The sequence below is a fragment of the Bos taurus genome, chromosome 2 (genome assembly GCF_002263795.3).
Source record: "Bos taurus isolate L1 Dominette 01449 registration number 42190680 breed Hereford chromosome 2, ARS-UCD2.0, whole genome shotgun sequence".
NCBI classification, from domain to species: domain Eukaryota; kingdom Metazoa; phylum Chordata; class Mammalia; order Artiodactyla; family Bovidae; genus Bos; species Bos taurus.
The window spans coordinates 125,873,971-125,900,610 of record NC_037329.1 but is presented as its reverse complement, the minus strand read 5'-3'; the positions used below and the strand labels follow the sequence as shown (position 1 = coordinate 125,900,610).

Genomic DNA, 26,640 nt, shown 5'->3' with positions numbered 1-26,640 from the left:
TAAGCAGGTGCTTATTAAATAACCACACTGTACCATGTTGTGACTGTGTACATGTTTGCCTGTCTCACTGGCCTGTGAGACCCTCAAGGGTTCCCTACTTAATATCATATTAAGTGTTTATTTGTAGATTGTCCATTTCCCCATTAGAATGGAAACACCATGAAGAGGAGATATCTGTTCATTGCTATATTCTGTGCCTAGAACTATGCCTGGCAAATAGTAAATAAACTCGATAAATATTTACTGAATGTTGAAAATGCAGGGATATGGCCACATCGTCTCTGTCTGTAGCATCCTCTTAAACCCAAGCCCAGGGGAACTGTCAGTGAATATTGGCTGAATGAATGGGTCTGTGCTAAGAATGTGTACACTGATGATGGCCAGATTCTTGGAGCTTGGACAGGGGGCTTCTGTCTGTGTCTCTCTCACACACTTCCCTCCAGAGTCTAGGCCCACAGGGTTGGTAGAGGGAAAGAAAGAAAGAAGTGTAACCTGGAGGTGAGTGCTCACAGCCATCTGGTGGTCACCTGGGGAACTACAAGTATTGTCCACCTTAGTCAAATTTCACCCCCAGCCCCTTCTGGGGAGAGAGCTAGGCTAGAATGAAGGCACACTGGATTTGGTTCCAAATAGAGTGGCTTCAGATCCCAGCTCTGCCATTGACGGTGTGATTTGGGCAAGTCATCTGGCTTCTCTGGGCTTCACCTATGAGATAGGGGTGTAGGATTATGGTACGTACTGGGCTCTGGTCTGGCACCTGGTAGGTGGGAAGGGCTGGAGGGCGAAGTCAGTGACGAGCAGAATTAAGGAGACAGGGAAGTGGGCCTGAGGATGAGAGAAGAGAAAGGGTTGCCTTTTCCTCTAGATAGCAGATCTCTGGGGAACAGACCTGGTTGGCAGTGATGGCCTCAATTGTCCTGTTGACATGGGGCAGTTTTGGAGCACGAGAGAGTGTACTCACATGAAAATCCATAGCTTAAGACTTCCCTGGCAGTCCAGTGGTTAAGACTCTGTGTTTCCACTACGGGGGACGCAGGTTCAGTCCCTGGTCGGGGAACTGAGATCCTACGTGCTGCATGGCACAGCCAAAAACCCAAAACAAGCAAAAAAGAAACTCCACAGCCTCACTTGAGTCTCTTAGGTCTCCAGGGTTCCTCATGGTTAAAAATATCACTCCACTCTTTTCCTCTTTGGCTCGCTGAGGATCGCCTCCATCATGAACCAACACCATGATTCTCTGGACCAGGAAATTCTGACCAACCAGCTACTTCAGGGGAAAGGTGGTCACTGATGTTCTTCACCCTGGAAGGGCAACCGTATCCAAGACAGAAATTTGGGGAAAACTAGCCAAAGTATGGAGAAGGCAATGGCACCCCGCTCCAGTACTCTTGCCTGGAAAATCCCATGGACGGAGGGGCCTGGTAGGCTGCAGTCCATGGGGTTGCTAAGAGTCAGACACGACTGAGCAACTTCACTTTCACTTTTCACTTTCATGCATTGGAGAAGGAAATGGCAACCCACTCCAGTGTTCTTGCCTGGAGAATCCCAGGGACGGGGGAGCCTGGTGGGCTGCCATCTATGGGGTTGCACAGAGTCGGACACGACTGAAGCGACTTAGCAGCAGCAGCAGCAGCAGCCAAAGTATACAAGACCACACCAGATGTCATCTTTATATTTGGAGTCAGAACCCATTTTGGTGGTGACAACTGGCTTGGATGTGATTTATGATTCCTTGGGTTATGCAAAGAAAAATAAACCAACACCACCTTGCAAGACATGGGCTGCCCGAGAAGAAAAAGAACTGAAGGACAGAATGAAGGAGCTTGGGGGATCACAAAGACCAATGTAGGTGCTGGCAGAAGGAAGGATTAAAGATCCTGCAGTGACTTTATTTGTGGTGATTGTACAGATGTTTCATGAGAGGATTAATAAACTATGCAAAATAAAAAAAGACCACTGCCACTCAAAAGAGAAGATGGTCTCTCATACATCTCCCCTCTCTATTTGTGTGTGTGTGTGTGTGTGTGTGTGTGTGTGTGTGAGCCACATGGCTTGCAGGATCTTAGTTCCCTGACCAGGAATCGAACTTATGCCCCCTGCAGTGGAAATGTGGAGTCCTAACCACTGGACCACAAAGGGATTCCCTCTCATACACCGTCTCATGCCAACCTCCCAGCAGCCTCTCTGAGACCAATTGGACAGTTGTTGGGACCTGGCTCTGACAGGGGAGAAAGTGAACATCTGGGTTCCTGGGGGCAGATGTCCTTATATTCTCTTTGATGCCCCACTTTCCTCGACACTGTGCATATTACTACTCCCTCCGTGTTTTCCTTCCCTTTCTTGGATGTTGCTTTTTGTCCAGTCATCCAGTCAGCAAGTATTTATTGAACACTTCCTGCATGCCAGGCTTTGTTCTCCAGCACAGACCAGAACAAAGTCTGTACCCTCGTGGAGCTTATATCCTGGTGGGGCTGACATGTCTTTTCTCTTAAAACAATAAATTTATAATTTCAGGAGTGCTAAGTGCTCTAAAAAATGATAAATCAAGGAAAGCACAGAGAGAATGATGGAAGCGGGAGTGGTCGTCTAGGGTAGATGTTGGGAAAGCCTGCTCTGGAAGATATTGACTTGGCCACAGAGGCTCTCGAATGGAGTAAAGGGGTTCTGGGCAGAGGGAAGAGCCAGGCAAAGCCCAGGAGCAGGAAGCTTCTTTCCCGCAGTCTGTACTCTCACTGGTGGGTTTCCCTGAAGTTCCTCCTCTCTGCTCCCTCGCCGCACACCCAAGCCTCCCGGGTGTCCTCCTGCAGCCAGCACAGCCAGTGCTGACAATGTGCCAGGCCCCTCCCAACAATCCCATGCAGAAGATACTAACATGGTCTTTTTCTTAACTTTTATTTATTTGGCTGTGCTGGGTCTTGTTAGTTGCGGCATGCAAACTCTTTAATTGCAGCACGTGGGATCTAGTTCACCTGACCAGGGATCAAACCCCAACCCTCTGCATTGGCTATGCAGCATCTTAGCCACTGGACCAATTGGGAAGTCCCTGTCTCTAGAGAAAACAGGCCCAAAGAGCCTAAGATATTCACCCAATCTAACTGCTGACCACACCACCTGCTAACCACCCCAAACTCACCATGTCCAACCTGAAGTACAGTATCTTCCCCAGCCCTGACCTCCCCATGTACCCTGCCACTGGCCTGCCCCCTCCTTCTCCCTGTGATACTTCAGTGGTTCTGTGCTGGGAGGATAAGTGGTGGGGCCTGGGATCTGGGCCCTCACCTGGTCCCTGCCCCCCAGCCCCATCCCACAGGCCTGGTTGATTCCAATGAGGATCAGAGCTCGAGTTGGAGGGTGGAGGAGGCAGCTATTTTCCCTTCCCCAGAACTGGCCATATCTGTGGCATCTGGAGAAGTCAGCTGGGAGAGGTTCCCTGGGAACAGGAAGAGGTGGGGAAGGGGGAGTTCCTTCTCTGTGCCCTGACCTGCCAGGGTGCCTAAGATGGGAGGCTGAGAGGGGCCCGCCCTGGGGACCGAGCTGATGGCTTTCTGCTTCCAAGTTCTTCCCGGCTCCCCAACTCCTGCTGCTTCGGGGAAGTGACCCCCACCCCCACCACCACCCCGCTGGCTTTCCAGATCCTTGAATAAATAATTCAAGTTTTGAAATCTTGCCAGGCCCACCCCTCCCTGTGCAGTGAGGGCGCTATTGGGCTGACATGATTGACGTCGCCCGGTTCCTTCTGCCAGCCCCAGCATCACGAGGGCTGGCCCGGTCACTGTCAGTCCAGACCCTTTACCCTGTCCCACTCACCTGGGGGCCCACAGTCACCTGGTATCTTCATTCCAGGACCCTGTGACCCTCATCACAGCCTGGTCACTTCAGCACTTGTGACAGGGTCACGGTGACCTGAAGAACTATCACCCAGCCCCTCCACCTTCCCTTTCTTTCGCCACCACCTCATCCCTGAACCCCATCATGGCCCAGAGTCACCCTGACACTGCTATGGTTGCCCTAGGGGCTTCTTCTCTACCTCAGCGTCGTACTGCCACCATCCCCCCAAGATCCTGTCACCACGCTCATACCGTCACTTCCACCCACCTCCCTGCTCCCTCGTGCTCCTGTCACCATCACCTCAGGGCCCCATCGTCTTGGCAACCCCTGTCATCCTCACTGGGGACTGGGACGCTCATTCAGCCCCCATCACTCGGTCTCCGTCACCTGAATTCCGTCAGCCTGTCTCTGCCACCCGAGGGTCCCATCACCTCCATAAACTCTCCGGGGCCCCTTTCCTCCTCTCCCTCTAACACATGCCCCCCGCCACCTTCCTGAGACTTCAAGGGCTCTCGCACCAGCGACCCCGAAACCCCCGGCCCGTAGAGGGCGCAGCGTCAAGGACAGCGCGGGCCGACTCAGAAGGGGGCGGAGCCGCAGCCACGGTCGCTTTTTATGAATGGGGGAGCGGGCGGCACGAGGCCTCATTACTATGCCGAGCGGCGCGCGCTGCGCCCCAGCGCGACGCACCCATTGGCCAGCCGGGCCACTGACGTCACCAAAGCGGTGGTCGGGGGCGGGGCGGGGCGGGGTGACTCACGCCGCTTCTCCCGCGGCCGCGGGGGCTTCTCGGGGTCCTCACACACCCTGCGCAGCCCGGACCCGAGTTCAGCCTTCCCGCGGCCCGGCCGCGCCCGGTTCCGAGAGGTGAGTAGCGGGCCCCGGCCTGGGTACCAGGCATCCGAGAGGGCACGCAGGATGCTGGGGCGCTGGGCAAGCGGTCAAGCTCCCAGCGGTTGATTGGGGTCGGAGGTTGAGACCAGGAACCCTGAGTCTGGGCTCACAGGAAGGGACCCAGGGTCTGGGTGACAAGAGCTGTCAGCTGGGTAGCCCGGCGTGGGGTGAGCACTCCTGCAAGGACCCGAGGCCCTGAAGGGACTGATGGTCATCTGAGTTTGGGCCGGCAGGAGGCGTCTGGGCCAGGACCCAGGCGTCCGAGCAGGAGGAGGTGTCCGACTTAGAAATCCAGACGTCCGGACAGGAGGCGGAGTCAGGCCCAAGATCCAGGTGTCCAAGCAGAGGGAGGGATCTGACTACAGGATCCTGGCTTCCAGCAGGGGGTGTCTGTCCCAAAGACCCAGAGGTTCAGGCAGAAAGAGGGGTCCAGCTGGGGGGCAGAAGTCTGGCCGAGTGTGTGTTGGGGGGCTGAGGTCCCAGATGTTGTTACCCCAGGAGTGCAGGGTGGGGGCTGGCGGGAGCTTCACGAGCATTCTCTGGGGGCGGAGTCTGGGGCTGGCCATACTGAGAATCGTGAGGGGTCTGGTGAGCCTCAGAAACTGAGCGTCATCCTCCCTGGTGGGGAGGGAGCAGAGCTGCTGTCAGTCTTGAGATGTCACCTCCCCCGGTCCTGGGCCTTTCCCAGCTTCTCCGGGATCCTATGGGCCTCTATCCACTTATGGTAGTCCTTGATCTTGTCCTCCTCAGTCACACAAGTGGGAGAAAGAGACCTGCAGGACTCAGTGAGTTAGAAGGGAGAGGGGAGCGACCCACCACAGGGATCACCAGACCCCTGCTGGCCTAGGGGCATAGGCGAAGACAAGGGTATCCTGGAAGGAGCTTCAGGGCATGGGAGGGGGTGGGCAACCTGGGACCCAGCCAGGTATCCTGAGGAGAGACCCCCACTGCTTCCAGACCCCTCCACCCAGCACCCAGCCCTGCCAGCTTCTCACAGGGCCTTTCTCCTACAGGTACCATGATGTGGGGTGCAGGCAGCCCCCTGGCCTGGCTCTCTGCTGGCCCCGGAAACGTGAACATGAGCAGCATGGGGTCCACAGAGGGGCCCACAGGCCCTGCCACACCGCTGCCCTCCCCCACGGCCTGGGACGTAGTACTGTGCATCTCAGGCACACTGGTGTCCTGTGAGAACGCGCTGGTGGTGGCCATCATCGTGGGCACTCCCGCCTTCCGTGCCCCCATGTTCCTGCTAGTGGGCAGCCTGGCTGTGGCAGACCTGCTGGCAGGCCTGGGCCTGGTCATGCACTTTGCTGCTGTCTTCTGCATTGGCTCAGCAGTGATGAGCCTGGTGCTGGTTGGCGTGCTGGCCATGGCCTTTACTGCCAGCATCGGCAGCCTACTGGCCATCACCGTTGATCGCTACCTTTCTCTGTACAATGCGCTCACCTACTACTCAGAGACAACAGTGACGCGGACCTATGTGATGCTGGCCCTAGTGTGGGGGGGCGCGCTGGGCCTGGGGCTGCTGCCTGTGCTGGCCTGGAACTGCCTGGATGCCCGGGCCACATGCGGCGTGGTCTATCCGCTCTCCAAGAACCATCTGGTGGTCCTGGCCGTTGCCTTCTTCATGGTGTTTGGCATCATGCTGCAGCTGTATGCCCAGATCTGTCGCATTGTCTGCCGCCACGCCCAGCAGATTGCCCTCCAGCGGCACCTGCTGCCTGCCTCCCACTACGTGGCCACCCGAAAGGGCATAGCCACCCTGGCCGTGGTGCTTGGCGCCTTTGCCGCCTGCTGGCTGCCCTTCACCGTCTACTGCCTGTTGGGCGATGCCCACTCCCCACCCCTCTACACCTATCTCACCCTGCTCCCTGCCACCTACAACTCCATGATCAACCCCATCATCTACGCCTTCCGCAACCAGGACGTGCAGAAGGTGCTGTGGGCTGTCTGCTGCTGCTGTTCCTCTTCCAAGACGCTCTTCCGATCCCGCTCCCCCAGTGATGTCTAGTCTCATCCTGGTGACCCTCCAGCCCTGATCACTACAGAATTCCAGAGTGTTAGGTCCTCCAGGGCTTTGTTCCAACCCCCAGCTCCACACCCCAAGACCCAGCTGGTTCTGGAGTTCTAGGACTTTGGGTGTTTCACAGGATTCTGTTCAGATCCCTGCAGGGCCCAGCTGGCTCCATGGTTCTAGAATGTTCCTGTGGTCAGGGTTGCAACTCAGAAATGTCCCACAGCCCAGATGGGCTTGGAGTTCCAGTAGGCTGCTGGGTGTTTCACAGTGCCATTCCAAGTCCCTGACCTTCCCCCTGCCTTGACCTTGACCATGTCACTTTACTTTTGGGTTTCTGAGCTAAAGAGTCAGAGAGGTTAGTTACTCCGTTGCCTAGATAAGAGAAAGATTTATCTGTATATATGTGCACATACAAAGAGAATATCTATTTATTATTTATTTATGAATTTATTTATGGGTGTTAAGGGGAAAAAAAGAGACCCACACCTTGAAATCCAGGCCATACCAGGGTACTCCCAGTCCCCAACACCCTCATTTCTGACCTCAGTTCCTAGAGGGGGAAAAGGGAGAGAGAGAAACCACGTATTTTGTTATTATTTTTGCTTACTTTTTATCGAAGAGATCATAGAAACCAGAGCCTTCTCCCCAGGCCCGCCCCCCTCGGGTTTGCAGGGGGAACACACCAGCCTCTGGTTTTTTATTTTTTTAAGAAGCCATCACCTGAGAAACCGAGAATTCCTCTGCTCTGGGGGCCGACTGCCCTCTGGTGGCCGTTTTTGGGGAACTGCAGCCGGGTCGGCCGTCGGAACCAGGCCAAGCAACCCCAGCTCCACTCCAGCCTGGTGTCCAGCACCATAGCCAGAGCCTGGGGTCAGGTCTCACCCTGCAGTGCCCTACAGGAGGCAGGGTGCGAGCCAACACCTGAGCCCTCTGCCATCTGGGGTAGGGTCCCCAGTCCCCTATTCCTGTTCCTAACCCAACCCTCAATAAAAAAATGATTTTGTGATAAATAAGATTTGTCTGTGCGTGGAAGGAGTGGTGTGGGGTGTAATGGGTGACAGCCTGGAATGGGAGGATTAGGCCAGGCCTGGGGACCTATGGGAGGATCCAAGAAACTGGAGACCCAGGTGGAGTATGGCTGGCAGGTGACACCTCCCACCCCAGGATGCCAATCTGATGGGTTCCTCTGTTCAGACTCAGGCATCCCCAAACAAGAACCCCACCTCCACCGAGACTAGAACTCCTGGTGCTAGAGCCCCTTGGGTTTCAGTTGCTCACATCTTGCCTACATTAGCTTTAGTTTGGGGTTTGGGCATGAAGAATGTGCTCAAGGCATGTAGGTGTTCCAAACAACAGCAGCCTCTTCCACTCACAGGTGTCTTGTGTGCTGGGCACTGCACTAAGCGTTTTGCATCCGTCAGCTCACGTTTGCCTAACAAGCACCCCCTGGCACGGGTAAGAACTTCTCATGTTACAGACCAGGAAGCAGGCCAAGGGAGAGTCAGTGGTCAGCTCAAGGTCATACAGCTAGGAAATGGCAGATCCAGGATTCCAAAGAGGAACATTTGTTTCCAGGCCCTGTGCACTGTCCCCTGGCTGATGCCCCCTCATCGCCTGCCTTCCCAAGCCAAAGGCTTAGGACATTCTGGACCCTGCCTTGTGTCGGGGTTAATTTTCAGAGCCAGTGGCCCCATTTTGGGAGGTGGTTGGATGGGGTCTGTTCACTCAGGAGCTGGAAGGGCTTTTTTTCTATGCAAAGGTGAGTGATAGTAAGAGTGTGTGTGTACCCTTGCGTGCATTTGAGGACAAAATTGGGCAGGACTCTGAATTTCACTGTTTTGGAACCAAAAAGAACTTGTTCACCAGGTACAGGCAGGAGTAGGTTTGGGGTGTGGCTGAAGAGGAAGCTCTGACTACCCCAAACCCACATCTACCCAGATGGGCAAAGCCTGGAGGTGGGGCCCTCAGAGCGCCCCTATTGCACAGTTGGGGAGACTGTTTCCCTGGCCAGAGAGCTTTTGCCTGATGTTCAAGTCTCCTCCCCAATAGTAGCCACAGGAATCCAAGGGGAGTGGGTATACCAACAGGGTTGGGTCACAGCTGGCGGAGGGCGGGCCTGGGCTGAGCTACACACAGTGCCAATCCAGGCCCAAAGTGGGGAGGCTCCACCAGGTCAGGTTGAGGCTTACCTCCTCTCCCCACCTTCCTGGAAGGTCCCTAGGGAAAAGGTCCTCAGTCAGGAAGCACCTGTCCCATGCCAAACATCTCACACAACATCACCATGGTCCCTTTGGGGGAGGGGGGGTACTACTGCTTCCCCCATTTTACAGAAGAGAAAGTTGAGGCTCTGAGAGTAATGAATTTTCGTTTATTCATTGCTGTCCCTGTGGGCAGTGTAAATTCTAGCTGGAGGACACAGTAATAAAGAGAAGAACTAAAATATGATAATGTCAGAGTGATATATCCTCAGAATCGAGGCACAGGGAGCACATGTAATCTTTAAATGAGAGTGCTCCTTGGGACTTCCCTGGCAGTCCAGTGGTTAGGGTTCAGCTTATCCACTGCTTCTGGGGACCCGTGTTGGATCCCTGGTTGGAGAACTAAGATACTGCAAGTGATATGGAGTGGCCCAAAAGTAAAAAAAAGATACGGATGCCCTCAAAATCCTCACTGAAGGTGACATTTGATTTGCCTAAAGTCACACAGTTAAGAGCTGAGCTGACCTGAGGGTTGAACCAGGTCCTTGTGACTCCCAATCTGTTTCTTTTCTGGGTGAGGGAATTGGTTTCAGGAGCAGCTCAGAAACAGCAAGCAAGGAAACCAGGGCAGGGAGCCCTGTCCTGGGCTATGGGAAGTTTTGGGGGTCTCCAGGGTACCCCTAGGCCTTTGGGAGGGGCAGTGTAGGAACAGGCCTCCTGTTTGCCTCCGCCACACTCCCAAGGAGCACCCACCAAGGTCCCGAAAGAGCAGGGCCAGGGCCCATCCCACCCTCGGCGGACTTGGCTCTTGGCCCCCTCCCCGCTTCCGGCTCCAGGGCCCAGCAGGGCCAGCCTCACTGCTGGTGGACCCTCACGCTGTGAGTCCTCTTCTGTCTCCGTGCAGCTGTGAGGTGGCGCTCAGGCATTTCTGGAAGCCTGCATCTTCAGTCTCGGCCTTGAGTCCTGGGCCCACACGAGGGTGTCTGAGCCTGTCCCCGGGTTGGGGTCTGTGTGCAAGGTGGGGCCCGCTGGCTTCTCCTTCCCCTGGGATTCTGCAGCTACATCTCAGGTCCTCCCTGTACCCTAAGTCTGTGTTCCCTCCAGGAAGCCTCCCTGGCTCAGCCCTCCTGTGGCTGTGAAGATGAAGTTTACACACCTCGCTACACTTCTCCTTAGTAAATATTTACAGAGAAGTTTTACCTTCCTCATCAGAGTGGGGGCCACTGAAGGTTGTGTCCCAGCTCCAACCGAAGGGCCCTGAGAAAAGGGACATGTCTGGCCCTCAAACTGAAGCCGTCTGTGTCTCTTTCAGGCTCAGACTTCTCAGCCTGGGGCTGCTCATCACGTGTGCATGCATGTGTGTGTGTATGCCTGTGTGTCTGTTTTTCGGGGTGGGGTGTGGCCAAGCCTTCCAGCCTCTCTGCCTTAGCCAGTTGTCCAACTCCATACCTGATCCCCCCAGTGACTGAGGCCCAGGAGGGTGAGCTGGGCAGTGGTGGGGGAGGTCCCTGGCTTGGAGGAGGCAAAGGCTGGGGCCCAGAACCCTGCCTTCCTGCAGGGGTAGGCCTTAGGGTGGGGCTGGGGCCCTTCTCTTCTCCCCTTCTTCCCAGGTCCTGTGGAGGGGGCAGCTCCCACCAGGGCCATGACCGCTTCTCCCTGCAATAAGTGAGGAGACAGCAGCTATTAATATAAGATGAGTTCACGGGCTCACAGCTTCTGCAGGCTGGAAAACAGGCTCCTGGGGCCAGGGGCTGCGGCAAGTCTCGTCTGTCAGATTTTCTCCTGGAGCCTGAAACCTGCCAACCCTGCACCCTGAAACTCCCTACATGCAGAGACATGTGTGCACACAGGCACATAAATGGAGGTCCAGGTTCCTGGCTGTTGAGAGAAGACCCACACATGCATACACATCCAGACACGCACATATGATCAGTGTGTCTGCACACCAGTATGCGCACCTGTGCACACAGATATATCACATGTACACAGACCATGTCAACCTCAGGTACACATGTTCTCATGCAGAAGCACAAACCTAAATGTATGCACATGCCCCTGCACAAATACGTATGCACACAGACACACAGCCTTGTATATACATGTGTGCACACAGGTCCAGGCATGCTTGCATACCCAGACCCATCTGCACACCATGGCACACCCACATATATACAGACACAAAACTGCCCGTGTGCATACAGATGGCATCAGTCATGTACACACATGTGCATACAGGATTACATTCAAGGACTTGTACATGTACACATATATGTACATGCATGTCTTTTGCACACAGTGTACACACAGTCACACAGGTTCCTCACTGTCAGTGTTCAGCAATCATGAACTCACAGGCAGACCCTTGGTTTCTAGCACCATCCGGCTGGCTCAGCCTCCCCTCCCCCCAGCCTCATGACAGGCAGATCAGGCTCCTGCCAACCCCAATGTCTGCCCTTGGCTTCCCACCCCCCGGGGGTCCCCAGATCCCTGATTAACCCCCTCACTAATTGGCCACCAGCCCCTTGACTTTGCTGCAGGCCTTCTCAGGAGCTGGGAGCGAGAGGCTGCAAATTGGCCAAGCAGGTTGGGTCTGGGGAATAGAATGCGAGGCAGGGCGGGGGTGCTATGAGCTCAGTGCTGAGCTGGAGCCAGGCAGGGTGCCCCTATACCAGGATTGGGGGGGCACTGGCTTCGTACCCTCGTGGGAGGGCACTTAGGATTCACATGCACCCAGTCACCTGAGCCTTGATTGCACGCACTTTCAAACACACTAGTCATGTGGGTGGACATGCTCCAGCCCACTTCACACAAATGCATGTGAACATTTGCACACACCCACACTCAGGAAAAACCCCATTAATCAAAATCTTACATGTTGATAAATTCACCTGTCAGATACAGAGACCACTGATATATGTACATCCAAACACACTTCACCTAAATGCCCAAATGTGTCACATGTATACACGCTTGCAAACACGAGTTTACATGCTATACATGCCTATGAATGTACACCTAGGTATACCTGTAGGCATGTAAGAACATCCATCCACACCTGTACATGCACACCCAGAGTCCAGGCATGTGTGTGCACACCATTTATGTGTGTGCCTACCATGATGGACCCCCAAATAGCCACAGAATAAGAACTCCCACAGCCAGCCACCGGCTTTGTGGAGGAACAGGGAGTTTGAAGTTCCTGCAGTCTAGGGAGAGGGGTGTGTGTTGGGGGCGGGGAGTGGTGGAACTTGCCTAATACCTAAGCCCACTACTCCCTCTGGGTTCTCCTCAGCCTCGGGGCTCCCAGACAGGACGGAGGTTCTGGCTTTGCTTCTCTAGTTCCTGTCTCCTTGGCTCTGGGCCTGAGCCCACAGTGAGTTCTGCTTTCTTGCAGACAGCCAGGGGCATTGGAAAGCAGAGGGTTTCTACTTTCATGCTTGCTGCCAACTTGCTGTGTGAACTTTGGGCAAGTTGCTGTACCTCTCTGTGTCTGCCTTTCCAACTGTAAACTAGGAATAAAAAGCTTGGTATTGGCCATCCTTCCAGGATTGCCTGAGGAGTCCATGGGTTCATCTTCATGGATGTGCTTTACCCGGGCATATGTCTGGGAGAGGTTAGTTCCCAAGACAGCAAGACACTGGAGCTGTGGTGGGGGGTTGGTGTTGGGCAGAATACATAATCCTGTTCAACTCCTCACTGAACAGGAGGGAGCTGAGTCCCAGAGGGAGCCGCAAGGTGAGAGCTACAAAACCTGGCCTCCAACTTCTCAGCCAGGAAATCTTCTTCTCTTTAAATACGTATGCAGGGCATGAGCAGGTGCGTGCACAATCCCCCAGGTAAGGGCGGGGATGCCTGCCTGCTGCAGCGGGAGGGTGTCTCTGCAGAATGCCTGCCACCATGGTACCGAGCATTCTACCAGGGAGAGATTCTTTTGGGTGTGAAAGGCTTATTTTCTTGTCCTCTAGCTTCAGACCCCTCACAAGACACTTCTCCCGGGGCTAAGGCTGGCTCTGGGGAGCACCTGAGACAGCTCCTAGCTTCCTGATCTAGGAGGGAACTAGCTGACAACCACCCAGAGCAGCGCTTACAGAAGTGCTGCCAGGTTGCCCTGGCCGCCAGGCGGCCAGGAGGGGGCAGTGCGGAGCTGGCCGAGGCAGCACAGGAGGGGTGGCTCCTGAGGACTTTGTGTGGTTTGCTTGTGCTTGTGCTCCTGTAACTGTGTGCCGCTCTGTGCTCTTGTGTGCACAAAGACAGCATTCTGTGTGCACGTGTCTCCATGTCTGAGTGTGCACAAATGCCCACATCTTAACAGGTGTGTGCATATACTGAAGCTGTGTCTGTTGGGAGCCCCCGCCCATACACAGGGAGACCACTTTGTTCCAGGCAGTTGAGGGCACAGGGTACTTCTAACTCTAAAGGTCTAGGATAGCAGGGCCCCCAGTACAGCTCATTTATTTCAAAGCAAGAGCAAAATTAACCATCATTTATAAAACTAGGCACCAGTGGGTAGGTAGGTCAGCCTGTAACAGAAAACCTTTAACACACCCGCCTCTGACACCAAACACCATGATCCTCGATGGAGAGATTCTGAGAATGGTTTACGTTGTGTGGTGGGCAGAACAGGAGACCCACGTGCGAACTATGGCTCTGCTCTTGGTCGGCTATGCGGTCTTAGGCAACTCAACCTCTCTGAATCTTTTTCTCAACTGTCAAGTGGGAGACCCTTGGTTGGTGAAATAAAGCATAGGCAGTCTCGGGCAGGTAGTAGTTGAATGCTCATTCTTCTCACGACTAGCCCAAAGAGCTGAAGCTCCCAAGCGGAGGAGCTGGAATTTAAGTCAGACTCCCAGCTGCCCAGAACCACATTCCTTCCCTCCAATTCTCCAGCAAGGGCGGCTCCCGACACCACCATTTTGTCTTCTCCCAGGGCGGGCGTCTGGCTGCCTGTCAGTCACCGACCTCGGGAAGCCAAGTGCTGACTAAACACAGGCCTGAGCACGAGGGTGGGGCGAGGGGCTCCGCCGGGGCCAGCCGGCTCCCGCGCCCCCTCCCCGGCACCCCCACCCCCAGCGATGAGCTCAGAGTGGCTGGCGCAGCACTTGCTGACGATTCAAAACTTCTGCCCCCTCTCCTGGGATGCCAGTGGGTGACTCTCTCGCAACAGCAGGCGTGACCAGCCGAGTCACCAACCCGGCTCCCACCCCTCTCCCGGGGCCGCCCCACACCGTCTGCTGGGCTTGGAACAGGGAGTCCGCTCATCAATTACCCCCGGGGACAGCTACTCGCAGCAGCTGTGCTCGGTACAACCGTTGCTTCCTGGGTAGGTCATTTTTTTAGGGTCAGAAGAGAAACCCAGACCTGTCACCTTCCCAGGCAGGAGAGAGAGGGGGCCTGCGGCAGCCTAACCCTTTTATCGGATTCCATTGTAAGTCGTTCTATTTAAGGTAAGTTGCTCGGGTCTGAGAGGCAGACAAGATGCCGGCCAGATGCTGGCAGGCAGCATCAGCATTCTCCTGCCTGATGTGAGGCTCCCCACCGCCCCCCCACCGCCCTCCCCGGCCCCAGCACACCCCTCTCAGCCAACTGAGGCGGCCTCCACATCCCCCAACAGGTCTCCTCCTAAATCAACACCCCCACCTCCCGCACAGGGCGCACCAGCCAGAGGCAGAGGCCCCCGCCCTCTGAGCCCACCCACACCGACCTCCCTGTGGAGCTCTGGCCACCACCTGTGGCTATCAATGTCGCCCCCTTGGAACTGCTTCTCCCATTACACAGATACAAGTGTGCACGCACACACACACACACACACACACACACACACACACACCCCCCCCCAGAGGTGGCTGCGTGGTTACAAAGACTTTCATCAAATTATTTAAAATGTTGGCATTTATGTATTCGGAAGTATACATTAAAAGTTACATAGAATCTTCAGGTCACTTGGTGTGCTAACGTGCTACACACATGAAACCTGGCAGGGACTCAAGTGAGACCAGGCCTGGAGGCACAGGGCTTTGAAAAACTGGATGTCCTTTTCTAAGGACCTGAGAGGAGCAGGGGAAAGAGGAAAGGGTCACTTCAGGGGTCTGGCTCAGCCCCACTGCTCAGATCTCAGTTGCAGCTCCTGTCCCATCTTCAGGGGAAGGGGCCCCATCTTCAGACTGTACCCCATGACATACAAGCCCAGTCCCTAACATCTTCATGTGGCAAACACACCCAAGAATAATCCACCAGACCAGGTCCTTATAAATATATTTATATCAGAGAAAACAAGGCACTTTGGGAGCATTACAGCTCACTCTCCTACACATACATCATTCTAGACAGAAAGTAAAAATTGGTTAGTTTCTCAAGTGAGTTAACTGAGTAAAGTTAATACAATAACAAAATTGCTCCCTAGCCCTTCCTGAGGCACGGGATGAGGTGCATCTCTGGGCACACCTGGTATCCCAGGTCAGCTGGACCCCGGTAGAGCTCAAAGCCTGACGACCCCAGAAAGCCTGACATCTCTCCTGAGCAAAAGCCCCTAGCCTTGGGGCACTGCCCCCCTCCCCAAGCCAGGTGAGGGGGGGGCTGCAGTGGGAGGCAGGCAGAGAGCAGAGCTGGGACACGGTGGGAATGCTTAAGCAGGGTCACCAAAGCCACAGAGACCTCAATCTGTCCGAGCTGGCGCTGCAGAGCCGGAGGATCGGCGCCACGGGAAGAGATTTCACATTAGCCCTGACAACACCGCCTCGGCTCTGCGGTGACATTGGCCAGGGTCGTTTCTGAGGGGCGCGAGCTTCCGTTGGACGCGAGCTGGAGCTCAGGCCAGCTGCTCTGAGCCTCCAAGGGATCGCTGAGCCTGCCCCCTCCCCGTGGCTGCTCCTTTGGAATGTACTCATCTCACAACCAAGGCAGAGCCACAAGTCACTTCTGACACTGCCGAACTGGAAGCTGGGCCCCTGGGCCACAGGAATGGGGGCAGGTCCCCTGGGCTGGGCAGAACAGGGAAGGGAGGCGGCTCCTTGCCTTCAGCCCTCAGAGTCCTTAGGGGCCATTGCTCCACACCCTCACCAGCCTCAGCCCAGTTTAAATAATCACTAAACTTGGCTTTCTACAATTACAGGATTCCAAAGACACACAATTACCTGCACAAGGTCCTTTATCATCTTAAAGGGCTCTGGGTTTAAAGAAGCTTTTTCTTTTTTTGGTGCACATATGCATAAGTAGAGCCCAGAGGGCCTCTCGGCTGACTGGGTCCCCAGCCCCCCGAGCTGAGGAAGCTTCGCAAGGCCGGCTGCTACAAAGCGCCGAGCTTGGCTGCATAGATTTTAATGAGAGCGTCAGGCAGAGCTGTGCTGTTGCTCTCCGGGACTTGCAGATCATTACCAAACCAGCTGTAGGATGAGAACACAGCACATCGAAACCCTAGGAGGTCACTGAGCTAATGATCTAATCCTACCTTCCGCAGGCAGTGCCCCTCCCCACCTCCTCCTGCCCCCAGCCCTCTTCCACGGCAGGCTCTGTCCATTCCAGAAGCCAGGCCAACACCGCCCCCTTCAAGGTCAGAGCAGGATGATACGAGCACAGTGCTGGCTCCCCCTTTTCCAGAAAGGAGGGGGATGGGGGTGATTCAGTCAAAGCCATTAGGCCCAAACCCTGGCCTGGCCTGGCCAGGCCCCAAGACTCCTATTTGGGAGAACCGCTGCCCTCTGCCTGCTGCCCTGGTCACTGCTGGGCGACAGCTGGGGGCACCTTCAACAGCCATTTTAGAGTTCTGAAGAAAGCACCTTCAGCTTCTGGAGCACACTGTGGGAGGCACGGCAGGGGTGCACACGTTCTGGTTCTCAGCGCTGGAGCCCGGTGCCCGCCCTGCGCCCAAGACGCCCTATCTGGGGAGACAGGCGGGCACACTGGCCTCTTAACGGCTCCGTCCTCATGACTGCACGCTCTCCTCGAGCTGGAGGGGCTGATGAGGGCTTTGGCAATTACTAGAACCATGTGCTGTGCTGGGGGGAGACAGATCCTGTTTGTCTTTGTTTCAGGGCTCGGAGAGCTGGAGAAGCCAGGAAAAGCCGGTTTCAGCCTAAGAGGCTACACAACAGAAGAAACCTCACTGCTGGCCAAAGCTGACCAGCTTTTTTTCCTCAAGAATAGCACCTGTGTATTAGCTTGGGGAAAAAGGGAGGAGGGAGGGAGGGAACATCATGGTACAGTGAGGAGGGGAGCTGGAAACAGGACCCAGAGACGTCCTGCGTCTCAGCCCTCCTCACAGCTGCCAGGCCTCCCCACCCCACCTCCCCAGGCACTACCTGCGGCCGCTGCCAGCCTGAGGGACTGAAGTTTCTACAGTTGGCAGGACCTATGCTTAAACTGGGGAAACAAACGGGGGAGGAGATGCAGAGGAATTGAAAGCAGCACCTGTCACACTGCCTACCCTCTTCCTCCTCTCACTACTCTGGTCCCCCAAAAGAGCAGCTCTCAAGGCCAGGTGCTGGGCTGGTGACAGGAAAGCGGGGGCAAACGACAAGAGCAGCCACGAGGGTCTGAGCAGTACGGACAGGCCTGGCGCAGGCCCTGAGCCCTGTTGCTGGGACTCCCCTCTGCGCGGAGGTCTGGAGCAGCGCAGAGCCCAGAATCTAGCAGGTGCCCACAATTTGGTCCCATAAAGCACAGGGGACTCGGAATCAGGAACTCTGGGCTCGAGCTCTGTCCCCATCCAATGGTGTGACCGTGAGCAAGTCACTTCCCATTTCCAGGCTTCAGCGTCATTCAACCCAAAGACTTCCGTCTTCTTCCAGTCCTGCAGCTCCAAGTCTCTGCTCGGCTCCTAACTGCAGCAGAGGCTCAGATCCCTGGGTGTCAGGGCTAGTTTGGTCATGGGGTCTAGAGGTTAGAACCGGGCTGTGGTGCTTGGAGGCACCTGGTGGCAAGGGAGGGGTATTTGAGGGACACAGGAACAGCACAGTCAGGGAAGGAAGCCTGGGAGGGAGGCAACCACCCCTGCCTTCATAAAGGCACTGTTTCTGAGCAGAGAGGGTAAGACATTTCTTTAGGGGCCTGATGGCTCCTGGAATAAAGGGCATCTAGAAACAGAGATGGCTTAGAAAAAGGCAGCCTCACCCTGTGGATGAGGACAGAAGGGTGAGGCACCGGGCCTGCGGCTGCTCCGCCCTCTCGATGCACGGGAAAAGGGCCAGCAGGCTTCAGGACCAGAAGATGGCTGGCACTATGCAAAGCAGCTGAGGACAAGGATTCTGGAAGACTACAGAAAATGGCTCCTGGGGGAAGGCACCATTCCAATTTAAACCCAATCAAAGGAGTGTGCTTTGGGGTCTTCCCTTCTCTTCAGTTGGCAACATTCACTTGAAGGGAACAGGGAATATCCCAGGTACTGAACCTCAGCAGCCCCATGGGGCCTGACCTCAGGGAGACGGGAAATACATGGTGATTTGGAGGAAGGACTTGGGATATATCTTTGGTTGCTTCAGGGAAGGCTCTGGCCCCTTGAAATTCTTTTTTTCCTCCCTTTTCTTCCCCTTGGGACTGTTGGGGTAGGCATCAAAGAAGGCAGGTAGGAAAGAAAGAAAAAGGAAGTAGGCGGCAGGCAGAAGAGTTAATCCGACCATTCGTCTTCATCAAACTCAGAGGAGTCGTCTTCCGAATCGCTGTACTCCACAGCAATGCGACGCGACAGGATGGTGGCCACGTCGTTGCCCACAACATCCCGCTTCTCTTGTTCCCGCTGCTCCTCAACCCTGCGCAGCTGAAAGCCTGGAGGGGGAGAGAGAGGAGGGTTAAGAAGGAGCGTCAGTCTCTGAATCCATCCAGGACTGAGGAAGAGGGAGTGGCCCCTGGTGGAGGTGGGTACTGGAAAGGACAGCTCAACAGAAGGACGCTGGAGGAGAGCAAAGAGGGAGAGGGGAAAGCCGATGAGAGGTCAGACAGGCTTTAGGACACTGTGGTCCCAGCGCGACAAGAGCGTCTAAAGGGAGCCTGCCATTCTTTCAGGCTCCCACGCTCTCAGGCTGGTGAGGACGGTACTTCTCCCGAGGCTTTGAGTGAGGAGTGGCTGCCATACCCCATCTAGCAGGCACTCAGTCTGCCGAAGTCATTGATTTTCATGGAGTTGAGCTGCCTGAGGTTGTCTCCTCTAGACAACCCTTCAATTCACTGAGGATCAAACAGAAGAAACCACTTTCGCCTCCTGGGAGCAGAACCAGCCTCTGACAGAGAATAAATGCTCCACAATGGGAAGACGATGATGAGGGAGAGGAGGAAGGCAGGGTGAGAGGAAGGAGACATGGAGACAGGAGGGAAAAGGAGGAAGGAAGGAGGTGGGAAGGTGGGGGAGAGGAGCGGAGAAGAATAGGAAAGGTAAAAAAGTGAAGGACAGGGAGTGTCTGAGTCCAGATGAGGAAGTACCTTCCAAGACAGTGATTCTTGGTTTTCTCTGGGGCACAGAATGAACGCAAGAACACACAAAGCATAACTTTCCAAGCAGTTTGAACATCCTAGGTTAAGAAGCCTTTACTTTAAACCAAGGTGGAAAGAAATACAAACCTCTGCATTTTGGGGTGAAGCCTTTCTTCAGACTGATCTGAGGTCTGAAGTCCTACTCTCTCTCCACCCAGCGAAAGCCATTCCCCTGGGAGGGCACAGGGCCCCCCCGTCCACCCTCCAGTCAGTCAACCCAGCTGCCCAGACAAGGCGCCATGATCCTGGACCCACCACTGGGGGTTTACCTTGACGGATGGCTGAAAGCAAGTCGCTGCGGGCATCGCTCACAGGAGGCAAGGAGGACTTGGGCTTGGTGGTGTCAGAAAGTGGCGGAGGAGGTGCAGCCAGCTGGCCATCTGCACCACTGAAAGGGGGCGGAGGGGGCCCTGGAGGAGGGGGCGGGGGCGGAGGCGGAGGTGCGCCTCCTGCTGACTGGGACAAGGGAGGTGGTGGCAGAGTCGAGTAGTCAACTGCCGGCGGTGGGGGAGGAGGTGGAGGGGCAGCAAAATCGGGGTGAGGCGGGAAAGATGGGGGTGAAGGTGGTGGAGGGGTCGCTGGAGACCCAAATCCTCCAGGTGGTGGTGGGGGTGGAGTGTTTATCATCGGAGGTGGAGGCGGAGGGGCAGGTGGTGGAGCAAACCCGGGTTTGGGGCCTGGCGCAGAGCCCAGAGGAGGAGCTGGCGGTGGGTGGCTTGGGCTGACCACACTGGACCTTTTGAGTCCAGCTCTTTGGTTATTGTCTGCCGGGTAGCTGAAAGGACAAATGAAAAAGACCCACTATCACTCTCAGGATGCAAACACCCACCCTTATGTTAAGCTTATCGATTACCCTAGGTTCATTCTGATTGACGGTATAATTTCATTTTAGCTCAAACAGAAAGAACAACCTGGGGATGGTCAGAAATTCCCAGCCTTGAAATGGGCAGCTTTGTAAGATAATGAGCTTCCCGTCAGCAGGAGTAGAAGCAGAAATTGAGAAATACTGCCTGAAAAAAAGTGGACTTAGGAGTTCTCTAACAGGTAAGGCTGGCCAAGACCATCTCTTAGGTCCCCTCAAACCTTTCAGCTCTGCAAGGGAAGGCGCCCTCCTGAGTCCTCCTCTAAGAGGAAGGGTCAGCTCAATCTTGGAGCCAGGACTAATAAGCCACGCAAGAACGAACCGAAATAAAAATTCAAACACCACCACCCACCAGGCTCCATTCCACAGGCTATTAACATGCACGGGATCTTGTGAGGGCAGGGAACCCAAGCCAAGCTAGGCAAACCTGACCAGGGTGCAGATTCAGGTGAGCACACCTTCAGTGCTCCTGTGGAAAAGCCTGAGCGCGAATGAGGGCCTGAGGGTCAGCAGAGACGGGAAATGAATGTGCCGCCAGACTTGACCCAAGTTGAGGGAGCATTAAGGCTCACCTCTCCTGGGTCAGGCCTGCTTGCCTGCAGCGGCGAGGTCTGAGGCCATGTGTGAAGCTGAAGGGCCTCTTTTTCCACCTTTGTGTCTGTCCTACACTAATAGCTACTCCTTAGGAAAGCATCCATCTTGGAATTTTCCACAGACCTTGGAGCCTCACTGTATCTGACGCGGCAACCAGCAGGAAGTGATTGGGAGGCAGAAGGAGGTTTGGGATTAATGGTTTCAGACGCCAGGAACAGGGCGGGGGGTGGGGTGACAGCGCGGCTACAGGTCTCCATTGGGAGGGTCCTCAACATCCAGTCTCTGATTAAACAGTGTCCAAGGAGACAAATGTACCTTTCAAAGCTCTCACTTGTTAGGCATCAGAAAGAAAAGTAACTATTTTTCCTCAGGAAACACTGAAATCTAACACTCCTCAGATCCCTCCCCTTTCCAGCCATGACATGCTAACTCTTCCTGTATACACCTCTGCCAGGGACACTGACAAATATCAAAATGGTCAGATCCTAAGTCTCATCTCCTTCTCCTTTGTTTCATTCTTTCTGGAGATTCTGGCCACAGTGAAATGGAGCAGAGGCAACAGGAGAAAAAGGCAACTACTTACTAGGTTCCTAGACAACTAGGGAGAAAGGCTATTCAGTATTTTATGGACAGCAGCAGATTACACCACTTTATTTCATGCTGAGTCAGACAGAGCTAAGCTAAAAAACAGAGACAGAAGCTGGTGACTTCTCTGTTCAGGTGTAGCCAGTAGTTAAGAATTCAGGCTCTGGAGTCAAACTGGCCTGCTTTCCAATCATGAGTCTGCTTCCTACTGACAGTGTGATCCTAGGTGAGTTCACGGGCCTCTGTGCGTCCCTGTCTACTCGTCTGTAAGATGGGTACCTATCTCAAGAGGACTCTTGTGGAGGTTAAGTAACATATATAAAGTTTGCTATAATGCCTGGTACCTTACAGACAATAAATATCAATTATTTCTATTATCCTGACTCACTTGTCTGGAGTTACTTTAGTGGTCCTGGCCTGGATTTGGAACTTTTACTTTGTTCTTGAGTGTTTAACCAACCAGAGTAAATAGAAGAGATGCCACTGTTTACCTGAATTCTGCTGGTGGGGGAGGCAAGTTGTCCTCAGAGAAGGAAGGAGAAGGTGGAGAAATGGAGTCTGACTGTGGTGGTGGTGGATAGTTGCCTGCATCCACATTCTCAACAGAGCCAATGCTGCCATTCTGGTACACCAAGGTGGGTGGATACCTGATAATGAACCCAATGCCAGAATTGTTATTTAAAGCCTGAGTGATACTCTCTTGCTTTCCTAAAAAAGCCCACAAAAAATGCATTTGATTGCTAAATATCTCCCAGATATTTCTACTCCCCCAAGTTGCTGTAGTTGTAATTATTTTATTTTTTAAAAAAAATTTAATGGAGTATAGTTGATTTACAATGTTGTGTTAGTTTCAGGTGTACAGTAAAGTGAATCAGTTACACACACACACACACATCGACTCTTTTTTAGATTCTTTTCCCATATAGGTTATTATGGAGTACTGAGTAGAGTTCCCCCTGTTATACAGTAGGTCCTTACCGGTTATCTATTTTATACATAGTAGTGTGTATATGTCAATCTCAATCTCCCAATCTTCCCCTCCCCTCCCCCAGATATTTCTGTTGGATTGTCTGTAAAAATGGGACTCAACCCAGCTTATCAAAATCATGCTGTTCCTTTCCTAGTGCTGGCCTTGTCACACCCAGCAGTTCTTTGAAATTCTCTCCCAAATGTTAGGAGCAGCCCAGACCCAAATCCCAAAGTCTGTCTTGCGGCAAAGGGCAAAGCCAGGCCCCAAGGCTAGTGAGCTGCAAACACGTGACTGGCACACAGCCTGGTTTTGAGGTCGGCAAGCCTCTGGAGCGCTCAAAGGCCAAGGAGGCATCTGACTGCAAAACCAAACTGAGGATAAAACCAAGCTGAGGATAAATGCAAGTTGCTATGTGGTAGTTGGATGTGGTCTCTTATCTCACAAACCAAGCTGCTGATTCAAGTGGGGTCCTAGGGCTGGCCTCATGAACACCTGTCCCTCATAGCACTGGGCCGTGGGTGAATTCACTCTGGGTGAACAGCAACAAACTTCCACACAAACAGGAACACAACAGGCAGCAACTAATAAAAGTGTGGCCTGGCCCGCTCCACCTCGCCCTTCTTTCCATCACTGCTGGGTTATAAGGAACTCATCTAAAGTAGACCCCAAGGAGAACAGAGTTGGAGGAAACTAACTAAATCAAATGATGCTCTGACGTAAAAAATCCCCAAGGCCTTCAGCCCTGTAGACCTGGCATATCTCTTTACAGGTTTACCATGTAGAACAGCCTTGTAGCCTGATCCCGAACCTCTTGGACAACAGAATCACCATACACACACACACACGTAATGGTTGGCATTCTGAACACACAAGCTGCTGGTCTTAAGAGTCACTGAGCCTTCCTATGACAAGGGCCTGTCTGAACAGGATGAGATCATGGAACAAAATGGCCCCTTTTTATTGGGAGGTGAAGGTAATGGAGGTACCCTCAGGGCTGATTCCCCTGTAGAAAGGTTCGTTTTTTTCCTCTCACCATCTTCATCACTCTTTAAAACAAATCTCTTAATCTAGGAAGAACAAGTGTCAGAAGTGTCAAGATTTCTAAAAGTCAAGAATTTCATGGTAGAATTATTCCTAAAAGCAAGAACAACTCAACTCTTTCCTTTCATCATTCCTAGACACCCGGTATGGGCTGGCATGGTTCTCCGACAGCCAGGATGCAAGGTATTTAGGGGAAAACCAGGGCGACATTTATGCCAGGCAATCTCAGCGACTTGGCTTTGAATGTCACACAGGTCAGATACCAGGATAAGCATCAAACCAAGCTTTAAAACCATTTTCCCCCCTTTTAAACCTCTAGTGTGATTTGGTATTGGGAAATGGGGTCAGACTGACATCTACTATTTCTCCACAGAGATATATAGCCTCAGTACTGGCTGCACGGCCTTTCCCACACTGTCTCTGAGGTCCGCTTTCAGTCCCTTGGCCAGCCTCTCTCCCGAGACTGACAAAGGCTGACTGAAAAGTTGCTTTGGTGATGTGCACAAATTCTCTGCCTGGCCTTCCCTACTCCCATGAAATGTCCAGTTCTTAGTCACGACCTTCGAATCAATGCTCTGAAGGCAAAGAACTCCTAAGACCACTTTTCTTCCCTTTCTAGTCTTTCATTTGAGGCCCTCAGACATCGTAAGGGCCCTAGAAGCCATGCGCTTTATTTTCCAGACCACTCTGGTCACCTTATTTAAACTGCTGAGCCTCTAGATTTTTTTCTGTTTTTTAGCAAATTTTCATCACCAAATGGAGGTACTTTAAAGTAGCTGATTAGCAGTGGTATTGATTTAAGCCACACAGCCAGACGTCAGGGGTATGAAAGGTGTCACACCAGAGCTGTCAGGCTGCTGCCCCCAGGTGCCCAGACCCTTCAAAGAATGCTGCCAAGAGGAAGCAATGCTACCAAGAGCAGCACCTACCGAGAAGGCTTTTCTTTGGATTCCACAAATTCTTGACCCATCTTCATTTTCTCCCACTCTTCCTTACGTGTCTTGATTTTACGTGGGTTTACATTTCCTCGATTTGGATTATCTTTCTTTTCTTTCTATAATGAAAAGAAACAGAAAAGCTTAATAAACATTTCCCAAAGTTCTTCATTAAAATTCCACCCACCTTCATGGATATACACCCTAGAGATAATCTGCCTAGACAACATACAGTAACCACAGAACTTACAAAATTGCTGGGTTTAGAGTGACCTAGAGGTCATTTAATCCAAACCACCTCCTGGGCTCAAACACATTTCTTCAACCCCACACTCAAATACCTGTAGGAATGGAAATCTACCATCTTTCTGGGTAATTCATTCATGTTTTTGAGCAACTCTAACTGTTAGGAAGTTAATAAATAGCTATTTATTATTCGTTATGCCACAAAGGTCAGTGAAGAGAGAAGAGAAATAATGACAGCCATAGATATCTGGGACAGATATAAGGAAATAGTTAAAAAACAAACCCAAACAACTGATGGATTCTTCAGCTTGTGCAGCCGCACTAGCCCCTGGTGCTCTCTTAGGCCTCCCAGCAGCCATGCTAATGGGATTGTGAGGTTGCAACTGCTAGGTCATATGCTTACACACATCACTGGGAGTCTAAGGGGAGGGGAGCACCTCTACCAAAACTAGGCCTATGCCCCCACCCCTGCCCCGCCCAACCAGTAGTCAAGTGTTAAACTGCTCCCGTTGCAAATCGAACACTGTAGAGCCTTGTGCTGATCTCTGAGAAATGAGCTGCAAAGCTGGCACGGAAGGGACTAGCCTAGCTCAAGTGTCCAGCAGAGTCAGGTGCAAATTGCAAAAGAAATAAATGGTGAATAGAAAAGTCAATTTCTAAAACTCAGCCTGAATATACTCAATTGTTAATAGCACTGGGGGGAACAAACACATTTTTGGTGTGATTTATACTTTCATCTTGGTTGTGCTTGGAGTGGACACATTTTTTTAAGAGTCTCACCTGGCATCCAAGCAAGCAGCCACTCAGAATGATTACTTCACATAAGACTGGCTTCCTTTTTATCCCCCCTCCACAATCGTGCCTACTGATGTGTAGAACAGAAGCCCCTTTCCCCTCACCCTATGCTTCCTCTTCTCTTTCATGATATCCTTGGTGTCCTGCAGCATCTTCTCCTTCCAAAGATCAAAGAAGTACGAAGGGTCTGTGTAGAATTTGAGTGCCTCTTTCCCATCGTCCCTGGGATAGAAATGAAGACAAGTAGCTGTCAGTAGACAAATGAGCTCCCAACCAAATCCAATATTCCAAACACCTACCAGTTAGCAGTTTTTACACTGAGGAATCAAGAAGTCATTCAAATCGACTGCGTATTTTCCTCCTCTATACCAGAGTTCCAAAGCCCCTGAATGGCATGGCACCTCTTTACTTATCTAGCTTTTTAAGAACCTTAGTCTTACATTCAATTCCTGGTGGAGGAATCTGCATGGTTAGGGCAAGAATGGTTTATAGCAGCAGGGATCCTGCTTATGTCTAATGATCTCCAGGGCCGCAGACATCTCCCTGAGGACATTCTGATGTCTTGGCACATCAGACCGGATTTCTGCCACTGGCTCCCCTACCACCATCAATTGCCCAGGACTCTCCAGCAAGCATTAATGGCCTTCCACCCACCCAAAACCTGTGTACACATGCACAGCTTCACATGTGTACAGACGTATGCATATACACACATGAATGTGTATTATGTGTGTAGCTGTCATTCCTCTGTAAATACAGGCAACACAGCACTTAACCTATGAGAAGAGCTCAGCATCCGCCCCCATCCCCCAACCACAAGGGGGCCCCAGTGAGAAAAGACAGCCAGCTGTTCTATGACCACAAGATTTAATTACCATCTCTTAGTGGCTGTGACAGAAGAACAGGGTGAGCTGATGAGTGTCAGTGTAAGGGTCATCCACCAGATTCAATGACCCTGGCTGGAAACCTGAACTTTGGCATGGCTAAGTCTCTCCCCTTTTTCAGAAAGCATGCATTACACTATTCTGAACTAAAACAAATTGGAAAGGTAATTCTTTTCTGACCTCCAATCCTATCACAATACACAGAAACCAGTTCCAATCAAGCACTAATGATTTTTATATTAAATCTTATTCTGAGTTAGCCACATCATTCGTTTCTGTTAGGCTAAATCCAGAAAACTGAGAAGAGAATGTTAAAAAGGAAAACACCCTACA

General features: G+C 52.9%; 2 protein-coding genes across 6 annotated transcripts in view; one reads left to right on the top strand and one right to left on the bottom strand.

Annotated features, from left to right (window-relative positions):
- Window positions 1–4,574: 4,574 nt before the first annotated feature.
- On the top strand, window positions 4,575–7,752 carry GPR3 (G protein-coupled receptor 3). The gene is made up of 2 exons (XM_005203298.5): window positions 4,575–4,695; window positions 5,736–7,752. The coding sequence occupies exon 2, from the start codon at window positions 5,741–5,743 to the stop codon at window positions 6,731–6,733; it is 993 nt and encodes a 330-aa protein (XP_005203355.1). The 5' UTR covers window positions 4,575–4,695; window positions 5,736–5,740; the 3' UTR covers window positions 6,734–7,752.
- Window positions 7,753–15,172: 7,420 nt separating this feature from the next.
- Window positions 15,173–26,640, bottom strand: part of WASF2 (WASP family member 2) — a 70,618-nt gene continuing 59,150 nt past the window's right edge. For 4 of the 5 annotated variants that reach the window (XM_059892109.1, XM_059892107.1, XM_005203087.5 and 1 more), the window contains 5 exons: window positions 25,528–25,645; window positions 24,377–24,501; window positions 21,928–22,083; window positions 19,665–20,170; window positions 15,173–18,693 (listed from right to left, as the gene is read on the bottom strand). In XM_059892109.1, coding sequence (XP_059748092.1) covers window positions 18,536–18,693; window positions 19,665–20,170; window positions 21,928–22,083; window positions 24,377–24,501; window positions 25,528–25,645 — 1,063 coding nt within the window. In that variant the 3' untranslated portion in view covers window positions 15,173–18,535. 5 annotated transcript variants of the gene reach the window in all.